At 29.3% G+C, this 18284-nt stretch overlaps 1 protein-coding gene and 2 non-coding genes across 4 annotated transcripts; all 3 read left to right on the top strand.

The window, feature by feature from the left end:
- Positions 1 to 1018: 1018 nt before the first annotated feature.
- LOC106756153 (protein LONGIFOLIA 2) lies at positions 1019 to 6868 on the top strand. Of its 2 annotated transcripts, XM_014638448.2 has the most exons (6): positions 1019 to 1185; positions 1293 to 2037; positions 2569 to 2639; positions 3033 to 5141; positions 5269 to 5419; positions 5955 to 6868. In XM_014638448.2, the coding sequence occupies exons 2-6, from the start codon at positions 1893 to 1895 to the stop codon at positions 6779 to 6781; spliced, it is 3303 nt and encodes a 1100-aa protein (XP_014493934.1). In that variant the 5' UTR covers positions 1019 to 1185; positions 1293 to 1892; the 3' UTR covers positions 6782 to 6868. The 2 variants fall into 2 exon arrangements, with proteins under 2 accessions (XP_014493934.1, XP_014493935.1); XM_014638449.2 differs by lacking the exon at positions 2569 to 2639 and having other exon boundaries at positions 1019 to 2037.
- A 4397-nt stretch (positions 6869 to 11265) lies between these two features.
- On the top strand, positions 11266 to 11337 carry TRNAT-UGU. Its single transcript has one exon. It is a non-coding gene; the product is annotated as a tRNA-Thr (tRNA).
- A 683-nt stretch (positions 11338 to 12020) lies between these two features.
- On the top strand, positions 12021 to 12092 carry TRNAT-CGU. The gene has a single exon. It is a non-coding gene; the product is annotated as a tRNA-Thr (tRNA).
- The last annotated feature ends 6192 nt before the right edge of the window (positions 12093 to 18284 follow it).

The raw sequence follows: 18284 nt of genomic DNA, 5'->3' as shown, positions 1-18284 counted from the left end.
TTTTTAATTAAAAATAAACATCTATTTATAACTTTGAAATAGAATATTAATTCAAATGAATAGAAGATTGAAATTTCTTGCATTAAATGTTTCTTCAGTATTTTTTTTTTTTTTTTACATTATTAGACATCTCTTACACAATTAAAAACAAATAAATTGATTAATATATGCAGGATTAATTTGCGCCGCTCCAAATTATAAATTGGTAAAATAATACTTAATAAAACATGTTTGGATGGATGTTATATCCTATTTTTTTATATAGTCAACTAATTATAAATTATAACATACTATTTTATAACATATAATAAAATACATTAAACTTAAAACATAACAGTGTAATTTATAATATTTAATTTGGTTTGTACAATGTTAGTAATAAATTAGTATAGCTTTTAGAAATCTTATTTTATTTTCAAACATTCAAGAGGTTATGTAAATATAATAACAATTAATATACAGTTTATGTAAATATAATTATTATGTTATAAATTTAAGTTAAAGATAAATGATTTATTAATGCAAATTATTAAATTGTCATTAATGGTGAAGAATAGTTAAACTAATTTAAATTAAATTGTTATGTTGAAGAAATTGGTTGGATAACTATACTTAAACAATATTTTTATAATAATATTTGAATATCGTCAATTCTGTGATTAGTCTAGATGATATTTATGATTATTATTATTAATTATAAAATATTCTTAGATCAAATACATAAATAATATTTAAATATTGTTAAAAAAATAAAATTCTTCGTTATCCAAATTGGTTTATGTAACACATTCTACCCACTCTGTATTCTGTTTCTATCCTGACAGGATCACATGCACATGCAGACAACTCCACACCCGCACATCTTCATCCCACATGGATGGATCATGCACTTGTGATCTCTTGGGAGAGAGTCTACGTGACATATGACCCACACAAACATTTCACTCCTTCTTCCTTTCCCCACTCATACATTAACAAATTCATAAAAATACAAAAACTAAATTAAATAAAGGAAAAACCTTTCTGCCAGCTCTAACCAGATTGGTATTGCACATTCTTAAGATACCCCCAAGAAAATAATAATATTAAGAAAAAAAACAACCTTTTCTATTATCTCTGTCTCTCCTTCCATTGAGACAGACACCCCTTTCGATTGTTTGTTCTTCTGCCTGTTTTCTGTCCACTGTAAGACTCTGTTAGATTATCACTCACTCACTTTCTCTTTATCTGCATTGTTTGTGGCTGTTGACGTACAAGGTTTTTCTGTGGTTTCCTTTCTGAAACTCATCAAGGTTTTCTTCCAAGCCCGGATGCCAAGGGATTAAGCTTTCTGGGAAATTCCTTTTCATCTTGCATTTTCGTTTTTGCAAGCCAGGAGGTCGTGGGAGAATTTTGACAACCAAAATATGAATTGTATGGTTCAGTGAGATAAAGTTTTCACCTTTCGTGTTGTGAGGATCCAAATCTGTAGAATTTGGGGAAATTCGCTGGATTGTATTTTCTGTATTTTTATTGGAAATTGTTTGCCTGCAACTGGGAAAGCATCTATCTTTCTGAATGCTTCCCTCCATTTAGGACTACAGAACTGTGGAAACTGTTTCATTCTTTTTGTAAGTTAGGACTGCATATAATTGAGGAAAAGAGAGGAGGTTCATTTAATTTATCTTTTGAGCACAGTGGATTTTAGTTCAGGATAGTGATGGTCCCTGTGGGCTTGTGAACTTCTGGATTCTGTATTCTTCTATTTTGCACTAGAATAATATTCCTTTTCGGAAATGGGTTTGAGCTTAGCAGTGTTGTGTAAGTAGATTTAAGAGTAATAAATCATACAGCTTTATGAAGAGGGTGTAACTGATTGTGGTAGTTGAGGGGTCTAGTTCAAGTGAAAAGATATGGCAGCAAAACTCCTGCAATCTTTAGCAGATGAAAACCCAGATCTGCAGAAGCAGATAGGATGCATGACTGGGATTTTTCAGCTTTTTGATCGTCACCATGCTCTCACGGCTCGCCGCATTGCCCAGAAGAGGCTTCCTTCTGGTATTCCCCTAATAGGAACATATTCAATTTTACTAATTCAGTTGTGTTTTTTGTTTTTTATCTGTTTTTCTCACTTGACAATCTCTGATATGATTTATCATTCAAGTCGTTGACTTTAGTGATATCTCTGATTACTAATTGATCTTATCACATGGATGCTAATCTTATATCAGTATTAGTTGCATTTGTGTATCGTATTTTTTTTTCCTTTTTATGAATTATCATCTGACTTTCCCAGTTTGGAAGAGAGGTGGAAGTTTTTGCATTTCTTTTCAAAATTCTGTATCATCTGGTTTCTCTATTGTATCCAGTAACAGAACAAGGCCTTGAAAGATACTTTTTGAAAGAGATTTTATTTATATAATATTGACTGTAAGTTCAATCTAAATCTGTGTTGTTTTGTATGTGGTGATCCTCTCTGCGAAATGGTCAGTTAATGTGATTTACATCACTATTGTTGGCTCTTGGTCATATGTTTCAATTTCATTGGAATAATTTCCAACTTGCATCTAATGCTTATGTTTTCCTTAGGTAATTCGCACTTCAATTATGGAAGCTTGGAAAGAGATTCTAATAATATACACCATCGCCAAACAACAACTGTACGAACCTTCTTTTTACCCACATTTTTTACTGTTTTGTATTTAAAAATGATTGAATTAGGCTTTAAATTGAGGCAGAAAAGTTTTGTTATCATATGAGTGTGCATTCACTGATTCTATGATATGCTATCCATCACTTATGATTGAATTTAACTGCCATTTATTGGAGACAAATGTAGAAGGTTAAGACTTGAGCATGTTTTAATCATTTTCTATATTTATCATCTCATCTCATGGACTTCTGCACAATCATTTCTTTTTCTTTTTCATGAAAAAAATTTCATGTATAGTCGACAGATAATTTCTGATGTTGATGCATGTATTTTAACTATCAAGGAATTTGACAGTTTTCACATGAAACTGGACTTATGGAGCAAACTGAATCCATTGCAGGATACTAGCTTAAACAAGGGTGTGAATGAAAGGCAGAGAATTTCAACCGAATCATCAAGAGCATCATTCTCTTCTTGTTCATCATCAGTGTCCTCTTTGGACTGCAAGGCTGAAGCAGAGGCTCCATTTGACCGGATTCTTTTTCCTGAAACTCCTTCAAGGGATGCAGCCATGAACCAATCAATCGTCTCTTCCCATTTTGGATGTAACTCCCTTGACCTTAGGGACGTGGTGAAAGATTCTATGTATAGGGAAGCCCGAGGGCTGTCAGTGAAGACTACAGACAAAGAAGAATCTGCCATTAACGCCATGAAGCACAGGGATTCACCACGTCCTATGCAGTTGCCCAAATCTGTTGATGGATCTTATAGAGGTGGAATAGATGGAAAACAAAGTGTGCCTATTGATTTAAAGGAGTCAATCCGAGTCCTTGCTAAACTTAGAGAAGCACCTTGGTATTATGCAGAAACTAAAGAACTTCCAAGATCATCACATGATGTAAAAGATGGACCCTGGCATTCGAACTCAAAGGATGCTTCTTGGTTTGGTTATGAAGGAAAGGAAATAAGTCGTTTGTCTTTTGAATCACGAGAGACCATCAAATCCACACCAAAACTAAAAGAGTTTCCTAGACTTTCACTGGATAGTAAGGAAGGTTCATTACGCCCTTATAGTTCTGATTCAGCTACTCGCCCATCAAGAAACATTTACACTGGCACACCCACATCAAATGACAAATTCTCTACCCTACAACAGCCTTCAACAATCCCCAGTCGTCCACCTGGTGTCGTGGCAAAATTAATGGGCTTGGAAGCATTACCAGATTCCTCTTTGGCTGGTGACACTCAACCAAGTTCAACTGAAACTTACTCAGCACAAGATAATAGTCAGTTTCCAAGATCATCAAAACAAGGACTCACCAGGCCACTCCGAGTTTCTCATTCTCCAAAAGTTTCTTTGAAAGACCCAACTTCCCCGCGACGAAAAAATCCTGATCTAGTTATGAAACCCATCTCAAGTTCAAGGTTTCCCATTGAACCAGCTCCATGGAAGCAGCAAGATGGAAATCGAAGCTCCCAGAAACTGAATTTAAGGGGTGTAAAAGCTCCAGTGAGAGCACCAGATACCTTTCCTTCAGTTTATAGCGAGATAGAGAAGAGATTGAAGGATCTTGAATTCAAACAATCTGGAAGGGATCTCAGAGCATTAAAACAGATACTTGAAGCAATGCAAGAAAAGGGACTATTAGAGAGCAGAAAAGAAGAACAAGCTCCAAATGTTATTGGAAGTCAAAATGACTATGAACAAAGAGCTACCAGCCAAGATCAGAATACCAGGTCATTAAGGCAACAAAACTCTCAGAGAAACAATTTTCTATCATCCACAATCAAGGGAACTGAATCAGCAAGGGCTTTTGAATCCCCAATAGTGATAATGAAGCCAGCAAAGCTTGTTGAGAAAACTTCAATTCCTGCTTCTTCAGTCATTTCGATTGGTGGTCTTTCTGTTTCCCAGAAACACCAGAATGCTGGTGTATATTTAGATAATAGAACCAGTACATCTGCTACTCGAGTAGCAAAAGATCAGTCTTCCAAGAACATTCATCGGGATGCTTCTGCCAGTTCCATTGATAAGAAAGCAAATGGTAGTAAGACTACTAGATCTGCACAATCTCAATCTAGGTCTCAGCAACATCTAAAAGAAAATAGCCAAAGTTCTGTGAAGCACTCAGGAACCGTGAGCCCTAGATTGCAACAGAAGAAGTTGGAGTTAGAGAAGCGATCTCGTCCACCTGCTCCACCATCAGATTCAACCAAACTCAGAAGGCAATCTGGTAAGAAGGCAACAGAGTCAGGTTCACCAGGTGGGAAACAAAGACCCAAAACCCTCAACTCGCGGCATAATGATGAGCAACTGAGTGAGATAAGCAACGAATCAAGAAGTTTAAGTTGCCTGGGGGATGAAATTTCTTTGCAATCAGACAGTTTAACTGTCAACTCAAAGATGGAAGTGGAAGTCACAAGTAGTTTAAAGTCTGTTGAAATTGATGACAGCCAAAGTCCATCTTTGAAGGCTGTGAAGCAATTGATTTCAGAGACAGCGCAAAAAGTAGGAGCCATTTTCATCTTTATAATCAAGCTTTCTGATTAGCACAATGTGATAAAATTGAAAATTTAAGCAAATACTATATTCCTTTTACCATTTGATAATGTGCATATCTTGCTTACTGTTCCAGAAATCAACTCCAAGATTGGATGAGGATGAGTCAGTTGCAGAACTTGGAGGAGATGCTCCAGAACATCCAAGTCCTATCTCAGTTCTCGATGGATCGGTGTACAGAGATGATGTGCCATCCCCAGTAAAGCAGATATCTGAAGATTCAAAAGGTATAGCTTCTGTCTTCTAGATAAAGATACCAAATAAAATTGTAGGACGAAATCTTATTTTTTTCAGAATCAGATCAGCATTAGGATGGCTTGCAGATTTGTCTCACTCTTATCCATTTTATTTTGAGATGTTTACACAAGTAAAAGTTGAAATGCTTTGTTAAACGACGGACTAACAAGTGGTATCAATATGATAACTCGAAGTTGATCCTGCTTCTATTGGCTCTAGTGCATAAAAATAAATGCAAGATTTGCCCCCCAGAATTATATTGCTTTCTATTGGGTAATTTGTTTTTTAATGAGCCTCAAGTGACATGAAGTGTATGTGCATCTAGAATTAGTTGCTGTCAAAGGTAACAATGGTATTGGTACCGGCTAGATAGCTAGCAGATGCGTTACAGATTGGAAATTATTATGGGCCATGACATTAAGAAAATTTTGGCTATGTGCATGTCCTGAAGATTTGCCCAATAGATATCACTTGTAAATCATGTGAAATTTTTTCACCTTCCTTATTATAATATCAAATTTGCAGGTGATGATGCTCAAGAATCCAAAGAAAATGAGATTAAAGATCAATGGAACCCAGCAGAAAGCCTTTCATTTCACAGCATGGGATCAGGAGAGATCAATCGAAAAAAATTACAAAACATAGACCACCTTGTTCAGAAGCTTCGACGGCTGAACTCCAGTCACGATGAAGCTAGAATTGACTATATTGCTTCCCTATGTGAAAACTCAAATCCAGATCACAGATACATCTCTGAAATATTATTAGCTTCAGGCCTCTTACTCAGAGATTTGAGTTCCGAGTTGCTGACATTTCAACTTCACTCTTCGGGTAATCCCATTAACCCTGAGTTATTCCTTGTCTTGGAACAGACCAAGGCAAGTAGTTTGCTTTCAAAAGAAGAAAGCACCCCCGAAAAAGATTCTAACATGAAGCTGAACAAAGAGAAATTTCACAGGAAATTCATCTTTGATTCTGTGAATGAGATTCTTGGTGCCAAATTAGGCTCATCCCCAGAGCCATGGTTTCTGCCTAACAGTAACAGACTCACAAAGAAAACCTTGAGTGCTCAAAAGCTCCTCAAAGAACTATGCTTTGAGATCGAGAAAATTCAAGCCAAGAAGCCAGAATGCTGCTTAGAAGATGAAGATGATGATCTGAAAAGTATGCTGTGTCAAGATGTTATGCTTGGCTCAGAAAGTTGGACAGATTTTCATGGTTATTTACCTGGGATTGTGTTGGATGTTGAGAGACTTATATTCAAAGACTTGGTTGATGAAGTTGTGATTGGTGAATCATCTGGTTTGCGAGTCAAGCCATCAGTTAGGCGCAGGAAGCTATTTGGAAAGTAGTTTGTTCAGTTATTCCCTTTCTCACTGATGTTAGATTTCTATAATTTTCTTGTCATTTGCTTATAAAAAATTTCTTGGTTCAAGGCATATAAGTTTTCTTATTAGAGCTTTGATTATTTATTTTTTCGCTAAGATGTAAAGAAATTTGAGATACCATGGATTTATGGCATACATAATACATAAAAAACTAAAGGTTCCTTATTTAAAACATCTTTGTGTTTCTCTGTTCTTCCTAATTTTCATGCCATGAATACCTTGCAACTTACGTTACTATCCCCTGCTTAAGCCACTCCCTTACTGCAGAATGATGCATGATAAGTGTTTTCTTTGTAAACTAGTGTTTCTGTGAAAATGGATTCTTAAATAATTTCATTTTTTTAATGGTTTCTTAACCAAGTATTATGTAATTGATATCACCTTTTCTAGAAACACCATATTTAATAAATGCTTCGTTGATCTTTTTGTTATAGTTTCTTTTAAGCTAATATTTCTTTGAGGTGTCCCATCTTTCTTGATATGCATAGTAGTATCTTTCACATCCTCTCGATTACAACATTTTATATCATATTTCCACTTATGTCTCAGGAAATTTCACCTAACAACTAGAGAATTTTTTACAAATGATTGCATATTTCTCTTGATAACTTATATTGAAAAATGAGTATTTAAAAATGAGATAAGATTGATACTACACTAACTAGGTTGGATTTTTCATAGAGTTATCCATCTAATTTACGTTTTAGGAGAAATTAGAAATGGAGGAGTGATGGGAAATCACCGAACAGAAGCACAGATCCAGATTTTAGTTAACTGCACTGAAAATATAATAAATTTAGTTTTTTTAAACTAAACTAGATAATAGTATAACTAGTTTTTGGTTAAAATAGATTAGTTTTGTTTAATATAAAATAGTACATTTAACTATAATTTAGTATAGTTAACTTGCTTTGCTTCAACCCTACTCACTACAATTATGTTTAATTGTTTTTCAAAAACCTTTCTTATAAGAGACTTTGATTATAACGAATATATAAATTTACATAAATACATAAATTAATCCTAATTATTTTTTCTCGATTTTTTTTTAAGATTAAGAAATTTATTATTTATTATCACTTCTAGCTAAACATATTAAAGATGTTAATAGGAAGGTTACACTTGTAAAGAGAATGTCAAAGTTTAAGTTTCTTTATAGGTGGATTACTTAAAAACAGAAAGATATCATTTATAGTACAAATACCAATAATACGAGAAGAAAGAATAAAATGTTTAAAAAAAATGTAAGACCATATTGCAAGTAATTTTTTTACGACATAAAGGAGTTATACATGACACAAGCCTATCTTTGAATATTTGCTAAAATATCATTTATGATTTTAATGATAATGAGTAATATTAAGTTTTTGTTAAATATAATGAGTTTGCTAAGTGTGAATTAGTTAAAATATCTCAAAAGATACACGATCAAGATCAAACACTCTAATGAAATAATGAACTTCTAAATCACAAGAAGAAATATAAGTTTTAAATCTAAATGTGTAAAAGAATATATGAGACTTACAACATAAGACAACTATGTCAAAGATTAGACAATCATACAAAATAGCATATGTACTCCAAAGCTTCTATCTTTAGACACGTGCAAGAGCATTTATTGAAGACTATATATGTTTACAACTTTCGAAGTAGATGTTGACACATAAGCAACCTAAGTGTAAGTGTTGTATCCTCATTTCAATGCAATCAATTCAATATAAGATAACTACTTAGATAAACAATAATCATACGAAATAGCATATGCACTCTAAAGCTTATATCTTTAGACACTTGCAAGAGCATCTGTTTAGACGGTATATGTATTACAACTTTCTAAGTAGATGTTGACACATAAACAACCTGATTGTGAGTGTTGTGTATGTTCATTTCAATACAATCAATAAAACAAAAGATAGTACTTGCATGCTTATTTCAATACAATCAATAAACAAAAGATAGCTATTTAGATAGATAATGTAATTCTCTCAATAAAGGGAGAAAAGCAATGAAAGTGTAAACTAAAAGTTGAAAATTTCTAATAAAATATTGACACAAAGGACAAAATAGAAAACATTGTATTGGAACATATTTTGTAATGACAATAAACTCAAATTGATTACTAATGAAGAAAAAAATAACAACAAAGTTAAAAATAAGACAAATGAAAAATACAATCATTATACAACAAGACTAAAGCTAAGGATAAGAATGACAGTAGGCTGAATTAGGTACAGATAGATATCTATGAATTTTAAAAAACATATAGATATTTATGAATTTTAAAAAAAAATTATAGATATCTATGAATATTCACTAATATTTAAAAAAATTATAATTTTAAAATAAAATCTAAATACAAAAAATATAAAATATAACATAAATTAAATTTTAATTTTAATTAAACTTAATCTAATAAAATAAAAATTAAATTTTAATTTTGACTTTCTACTAATAATGGATACATGTGAATATAAATATTATATTCATTTTCAATATATTCATAAATAAATATTAAAATAAAAGTTATTCACGAATAATAAATATCTATAAATATCAATCATCCATTATGATTTTTATCTATAAATATCTACATACACATTATTTTTCAAATCTAATTGTCAAAAGAAAAAGACATACCATACAATTAAAGACACAAATGAAAAATACATTGAGGGTTTGGAGGCTGAATGAATAATAAGCACACAAAAATTGAAAAATAGACATTTATGAAAAAGGAAGGGTATGAGAGGAAAATATAATATAGAGGAAGTAAAAATCTTAGATCGCCACTCCATCAACATCTTAGATTTCTAGAAAGGAGATCTTCCATCCTGTCTTTTAGCATATCAACTTTCACATATATATGGTAGATTGTTAATACGATAGTGATATTTAAACAATATTTTTTTTACAACATTTTGAACATCATTTATGTGTCATTCTGTGATTGATCTATGATGGTGTTTATGATTATTATTATTGATTATAGAATAATTATGAATCAATAACAGAATGACACGTAAATGATGTTCAAATACTGTAAAAAAAAGTATTATTTAAATATCATTACCTTATTAATATATATGTAAACATTCTACTAATATTTAGATAACTGCTAATCAAGATAAGCTGAATAAACATTTACATAATATTTACATTACCTTTTAAATTTTCTCGTCTTCATATATGTCAACATTCAATTTTTCTAGATAAATAATTTTTTTATAAAATAAAAAATTTAAATAAAATGGGTGAAAATAAAATTTCTAAAAACTGTATTGAAGATTTAAAATATTAGTTAAATATTATATTTTAGAAAATAAAAATTCAAAAAGAAAAAGTAGGATAAAAAAAAGTAAATATAAATAATAAAGAACATAATAAAAACAAGGGACAGATAAAAATTTTAAAATTATTTAATAAAAATTAATTAGTTATTTTTTTATGTATGATGGGCTAGTAAGCCTATTTTATTTTCTTCCACCTTCTTATTACTTTTTACACTCCTTCCTACTTGCACAATTTCTCTCCATACAAAGTTATCTGACACTAATAATAACACTCATGTTTTTAATCTCATTCTCAACCACCATTTTGTTTTCCACTCTAATATTTCTAATTATAAATACTTGATCATACATTGTTATCAAATTCAAGGTCACAAATCCAATTTTTAATATTGTTGAAGAGAAATTGTTATATGTGACATCAATTATTCATATAGACAAGATGAGAAAAATTACAATTAAATCATAATGTTTGCGTTCTATAGATCTTAAGTAGAAAAAATTATAAACATTTAAGTATAATTTTTGACTTAGTGGCTTAATCCAACAATAAACACTTTTTGTAGGTTTATCTTCAAATGACAACAAAGATTACTCCAATTCTTAATTCAAAATAAAAATTGAAAAGAATAACTTAAAATAATTTGTTTATTTATTATAAGATTAAGAGAATCCTTCTAGAGTTCAAGGAGAATTATAAATAATCTAAGAATTTAGAATAAACAAATAAAAAATATTTTTACTATATTCCTTTACTAGACTTTATTTAGGTATAATTTTCTCTTAGCTAACAATCATCCATTACATTTTTCATATTTGTATAGGTTTCTTTTCAACACTATAATTTATCTCATTACTATTTTTTTTTCTTATTTTGATTGAGATAGGTTACCTTTAATTGGATTTGAATTAAGTATTTAAATGAAACTGAATTTCTACCAAAAATACAATTAAAAATATAGACCCACATTAAAGAAATTAAATTCCATGAATAAGAAGCCTAAGAAATAGCAAGGAAATAAAATAAAAAGTTATTTTTGTGAATCTCTATGTGTATTTCTTGTAATCCTCTTTGAAATACACTTTCTTTTCCTTCTGCGACAGGACATTCATGAGTTATTAACGCAATAAAACATAAAAGTTTAATTTGTCAAAATGTAAGCCTTTATAGCTCAGTGGTAGAGCGTCAGTCTTGTAAACTGAAGGTCTGTAGTTCGATCCTGCATGAAGGCATTTTCTTTTTTAGAGAAAAATGGAATATCAAGTTATGTAGAAGACATAATTTCAGTTTAAAAAAATTGAGAACGTGCTTTCGACATAAAAAAGATATTGCATAATAAGCACTTATATCAATAGTGTTTATGATTTAATAGAACATTAAGAAAAGATAGTTTTAAATAGTTGAAATACCAGTCTTAGTCTAAATAAAAGTAATTTATAAAGGTTGTAAAATTCTTTTAGTCAAAATTAGTTAATTTTTTTTTCACTAGAAAAACATATATATTATTGTGAATCTCTTTTTAATCCCAATGAATTTTAAAGATAGAGAATGAAAGAGTTTCAAAATAGTGTCTTAGGAACTAGAAATGAATATGGATTAAAAAGTGTATATGTACTAAAGACTAAAATAGAATACTTTTTAAATATATAGACAAAATGTAAGGTTTATATAAAGGTAAAAACTAAAAAATTAAAGGTGATGTGATTTTTACAACTTGTCATTAAAGAATAAGTTTTTTGTAAAGTGAGTTAATCTCTATAACATAAATAAAGAAATATTTATTTTTATATTTTAATGGATCAATGTTATGAACTCTTCATACTAAATCACTAATCCATAGTAAAATATGTTAGATTGAACCTTCGAAAACACATTATAATATATAATATAACTTAATGATTCTATTATTAAACATGCCTCCGTAGCATAGTGGTAGTGCGTTCGCTTCGTAAGCGAAAGGTCGCGAGTTCGATCCTCGCCGGGGGCTCTTTTTTATTCTTTTTTGAAAATATTAAAATACTTTCAATGTTTTTTTTTTTTCTAAAATAAAAGAATATCTCTGAAATTTGTATTCAGGGAACTTTTTACTACATCCTGAATAATATTCTCTGAAATGTAATAATTTGAAGAGATTATTTATGTGATTTCACTCAAATGCAGAAGGGTGTAAGAAGAAATTGTGGGAGTGAAACAAATTAGGGTTTTATATGAATTGGGCTCTTTATGCGACACACGTGTGGATTGGGTCACACAAAAAAAGTACATTGGACTCGTTACGTCTTTTTGTATTCCCACAATTACTAACTACATCTTCTAAATAGGAAAATGACTAAAACATCCTTCAGCAATTCACCACATATAGAAAAAGAAGAGATAAAATATAGAAAATAACTCATCCCGGAAAGCTATTTTAAGAATGGAAAATGTATTTTTAATATTATTTTACAACCACTTATTTGATAGTTTGTGATTGATCTATCTTAAATATACGAATCAATAAAATAGTGACACGTGTTGTAAAAAAGTTATCAATGGTGGACGTATAAGTGTTTAAAAAAACTTGTTGAGGAAGGAATTACATGTTTTATCTCGAAAATTTATTGTGTTGCTCCCTACACCTCTCCAAGTGGGACTTATACCTCCCCACTATTTTAATTTATTTCAAAAATATTCTACACCTCCTCACTATTTTCTTTTATTCCAAAAATATCCTACACCTCCCCACTATCCTTAACAATATTTCTCTTTTTCTCTTTACATTAATGGAGCATTTACCTGACTCATTAATGAAATATTTACATGACTCAAATTTGAACTTGTGATATATTTTCTTAAATAAGTTTGATTCAATCTTATTTTCGATGTTCAATATATTTTTTTCTTTTCAAATTACTTAATAAATGGTAAAATTTTGTTTTAAATTTCTAGAAAAATGTTTATCTATATGTGTGTTTTTTTTTACATATAATATTTATAATTTTTAACATTATATTATGTTTTAACTCACCGACATGTTTGACTCAAATAACTTAATAAAATATTTAATTTATTACATAAATAATATAAAAATATTATTAAATACTTAATATAAAAAAAGTTATTTGTTAAAGATTTAGAATTTATTTAGTTCTTTCGTCGTTATAAAGTTAGTATATAATAATAATAATATATCATTATTTACTATTAATATTATAATGTTTATTATTTTGTATTTGCATCTAACTTTTAATTTTATAAAATAGAAATGGTGGAAGTACTAATATTGAAGTTTCCTTTGAATTTTATGCTAAAAATTATAGATATTATATGTAAAAAAAACACACACATATATATATAAACATTTTTCTAGAAATTTAAAACAAAGTTTTACCATTTATTAAGTAATTTGAAAAGAAAAAAATAAATTCAACAGCAAAAATAAGATTGAGTCAAACTTATTTAAGAAAATATATATCACAAGTTCATACATGTAAATGCTCCATTAATGAGCCATGTATACATGTAGAGAGAAAGAGAAAGATAGTTAAGGATAATGGAAAGATGTAAGGTATTTTTGGAATAAAAGAAAATAATGAGAAAATGTAAAATATTTTTGAAATAAATTAAAATAGTGGAAAGGTAGAAGTCCCACTTGGAAAAGTGGAGGGAGCAACACCCTTCTACATTTCATGCTTTTGGGAAACTCCATTATGAAATTTATTGAGGACTTTCTTTCTATACTTCCAATTTTTTTTCCGGCACCCCAAACTTTTCTAAATATATATATATATTATACCATTGAAATATAAATGATTGTTCAATTTAAAAACCTCCAGTAAAGATTATTATTTTTGTTGTGGCAGTTGTTCTAAAGAAATTGGTTTGAAATATATTTACATTGAACTAAATTAGATTTAGATGGTAAAAAAAACTGAATTATTTTAGAATTTGAATTGAATTGGCATCTTAATTTAACTTTTAAAATATGGATTACTTCTAATAAAATTGTAATTTAAAAAATTAAAAAAATGTTTTAATCTAAGATAAAATAAAACATTTATTGATAATAATTTAAACAATTCAAATAATTTTTTTACTTAGATGAACATCTAAGAAGAAGCTAAAGATAATCTCTAAAGAAGAAAAATAATAAAAAGAAGAAAAAGTCAACCAAATTTAAGTCTCATTTATATCATAGAAGTTCGAAATATGAGAGTAGTATAATAAATTTAGTGATATGTCTCCATTATTATGGATTTTTGTGTGCAATTTTTCTTATTTTGTTTTGCAAAGAAATAGAAGGATTAAAAAATAAATAAAAAAAAATGAAATGTGGTCCATTCTATAATGTACAAACAACATAAAAAAAAATATACATAGGACCACAAAGCCAATAAATTTCTTTAGTAGGCTTGACGTACTCACTCGGCACGCCTACAAAGCTTATGCAAACTCGAGGACAAAAGCTTCTTAAAATTCATTTTCTTTTTCTTTTTTATTTTAATTTTTTTCATTCCAACAGGTTTTTTTTTTTCAGCTTTTGTTGATTATGGATAGTGATACTTTGACTATATTTTAATATTATTATATTGATTCAACTAATATTTATGATTATTATTATTGATTTTCTGGAATAATTCTAGACCAATAACAGAATGACACATAAATGATATTAAAATATTCTAAAAAAATATTGTCAAAATATCATTATACTTCTAAAATTTATTCAACTTTACGTTGTAATCTCTCTTTATTTGGAAAATTGTTCCCTACATATATGCATACAAAGAAAAAATGGTTTTTATTACTGAATTTTAACTTATATTATCTTAATTATTAAAAAGTCCTTCTTAATATATAAATACAAGATATTAGATATTTGTAAATATATTAAAAGAAAAATCAGACTAAAGATTCACAGATTAAATTGTTACAAAAATAATAATTAACAAAGTGAATGTTAGGCTGTAATTAATATCTTAAACAAAGATTTGATATCTGACTTAAATGTCTTGAACATAATCCTTTAAATTTTTGTGAGATATAATCTATATTTATCAAAATAACTATAATGCTTAGCATTTTTAGCTAATATCTTTTTTAAGTGGTAAGATTTTATTTACATGACCATGATTAAATTGATCTGTCATCAAATTATATTTAATAATCTTCTAATTTAAAATAAAAGTTTATACCTTAAACGAGTTATCTAAACATCATTATAAACTTTAACATCTCAAATAAAATTAATACTTTAATATCTATAAATTATTTCACATCACATAAAAATTTATTAAATTAAAAAATTATATCAAATATGATGAAATCATACTAAACCATAAATAAATTATTTATTATGAAAAGAAAATATACTTCATAAAACAAATAAATTATATCTATTATAAAAAATTTAAATAAATACATTAAAGTTAACCACTTACTAAATTTTTTATGAATATGTAAGTTTATATCACACTAAATATTATTGAGTAATTTTCATGTTTTATTACATGGTATAAATTATGTTTAAGACTTAAAATATTTTCAAAGCAAAATTATTTTTTTATCACCAAAAACAAATATAATAATAGTAATCAAAGTTACAAACTATATAAGTTATTATTGATGGTTTTATTTCTGAAGTTTATTATCACACACAATTAAATCTTTGAATACATAAATAGAAAACTTATTATTTTATTGTTTGAGAGTGTAAGGAATATTTAAATCCTAGGTTTTATACTAAGTTATGCTTTTTCTTTATCACATATACTCATCAACCCTCAATTAATTTTAGGTTTAATATTTCACTAGGTCCTATTTTCATTATGAATCTCAATTACGTCCTTTTCTTTTTCGAAATCTCAATTGGATCCTTATTTTTGTAAAATTGAAACAATTAAAGACCTACAGTTAAATTACACAAACGGCCTTTTAAGTTTAACCTACGTGGTATGGTTTAGGATTGACGCGACATTAAAATGATTTTGAATTGATTTTTATATTAAAAAATGGATTAAATAAATTTCAATTCAGAGGTATTTAAGGACAAAACGGACAAATCCTTTTTCTTCTTTTCTTCTTCCATGGGAAACGCGAAGAGGAAGAAACCCCTTTTCTTCTTCTTCAGAACCCTAAAACCCCTTCTTAATGATGAACCCAACATCATCTGCATCAAGGTTTCACGACTCTTTTTAGTTTTCTTTTGAATCTTTCTCTTGTCATTTTCTATTTTTAAAATTTGCAAATAGCGATTCGAATGAGCATGCAGCCTGCGATGTCGGAGACGAAGCGCAGCAAGCCACAGGATGCCGCCGTCGGTCGGAATCGTCGGAAGATTCGCTAGAGTCTAAGACCCGACGGAGGGAGTTCATGGCGGTGGCGGCGGAGAAGCGGATAGCGGCGGCGGTGAGGGTTTTGCCATCATCATTGCCACCATGGAAGAAAAGTGGTGAATTGGGGGAGGAGAGAGGAGTTGCGTTTGAAGAGTGGTCCCTGTGGCGTTTTGGTAGCTCTGATCCTGTAACAGCAATGGGCCTAGTGCAGCATAAAGGTGGTCCCTGTGGCGTTTTGGCAGCTATACAAGCATTTGTTCTTAAACACATCATTTTCTTCAGTGATGAGTTGAAAGATGTACCACGCCTGCCACAGAAGGGTGTGGGTGCATCGTTTAAAAGTATGTCTGTTCCATCTTATAATTTTTCTTCACTCACTGAAGGTGTAAGAGTAAGGGCCTCGTAAGAAGTATGGCTAAAATTTTATTTTCATGTGGAAGAATAGAAGGGTTGTGATTGCAACTTTGAGCTTTCGAGAGGATGACTTTCCGCATTTTGAAGGGATTTCAGAGATGAGGTTATTGCAAAATCACTTCAAGGTCTTTCTATTGAATCTGTCGTCGATCTGAATAAATTCGTGGAGGAGAAAAGGATTTAGGGATTTAGGGATTTGAAGGGATTTATGCCACCAAGTATGGTTTCTTTTCTACTAAGAAGTTGTCTTAGTTTCTTAATAGCTTGATCAGGAGAAAAGGATTTAGGGATTCTTCAAGCTTCTCAAGACTCGCAGTGGCGTCTCTGCTGTGTGCATTCAGTTAAACCCCAATTGGCTCTTCTTGATTTTCTTTTTCAATCTTTATCTTTCATTTTCTTTTTTTGAAAATTTGATGATGAGAATTCTGGATTTTTTTTAGCAATGAAGCAAGTATAAACTGAATACAATTTGTTGTAATTTTGAGTTGGTATCTCGGTTGGTGGAAGATACAAAAGCAATGGAGGATTGAATTCAATAAAGGGGCTGCACTTAAATTTTTAGATTTTGTCCTTTTTTAAATATGAATTTACACTTGTGCAATCCAAATTTTTAATACAAAATTCAATTTTAATACCACGTCAGATTAATGAAATGGTCGTTTGTCTAATTTAACAATAGGCTTTTAATTGCTTTAAATTTAAAAAAATAAGGATCCAATTAAGATTTGGAAAAAGAAAGGGATGTAATTGAGATTTAGGGTGAAAATATAGATCTACCGAACTATTAAACCTTAATTTTATTCAAGACTATGACTAAATATAACAATTTATTCTTATAATACTAAAAGATATATATACATGACTTCCCATAATAGTAGGATACTGGCAGTGAGATACCAACATCATACACTATTAAATAACATATGATATGCCAGTAGAGCGAAAAATAAGAAAAATAAAATAATAATTTAATTAAGTTTTAAATATTTTATAAATTTAAGTACAATTAATAATATTTATTAGAATTACTTTTGTTCTTTCTTTAAAATATTTTAGTTTTTTATTTTATAATTAATGGAAGACTTTAGATGAATTTATTTTTCCTTTTATTAATTTTCTTCAAACTACTAGTTCTTTCTTTTTCTAAGTTAATCAGTAAGTTGGAAAAAATTGAAAATAAAAATGAATTAATTGATAAATTAAAGAAAAAAAATGAAAACAAATAGCATGCAATCCTATTAACCTCAAAAGCAAACAATAAGAGATTTAGATAACAATAAAAAATATCATCAACACTGAATCAAACAAATAGTTTTAATAAAAACTTAATTAAACATATTCAAAAGATAAAAGCACTTGAAAAATATCCAGCAATGAACTACTAAAAAACTAAGTAAATTTTACACTTGATCAACTTTAAATGAAAACCTTAAAAGCATGCATATATAGGT

This window comes from Vigna radiata, chromosome 2, assembly GCF_000741045.1.
Source record: "Vigna radiata var. radiata cultivar VC1973A chromosome 2, Vradiata_ver6, whole genome shotgun sequence".
NCBI classification, from domain to species: Eukaryota; Viridiplantae; Streptophyta; class Magnoliopsida; order Fabales; family Fabaceae; genus Vigna; species Vigna radiata.
Note: the sequence above shows the minus strand (reverse complement) of the source record. Positions and strands in the feature narration are given on the sequence as shown.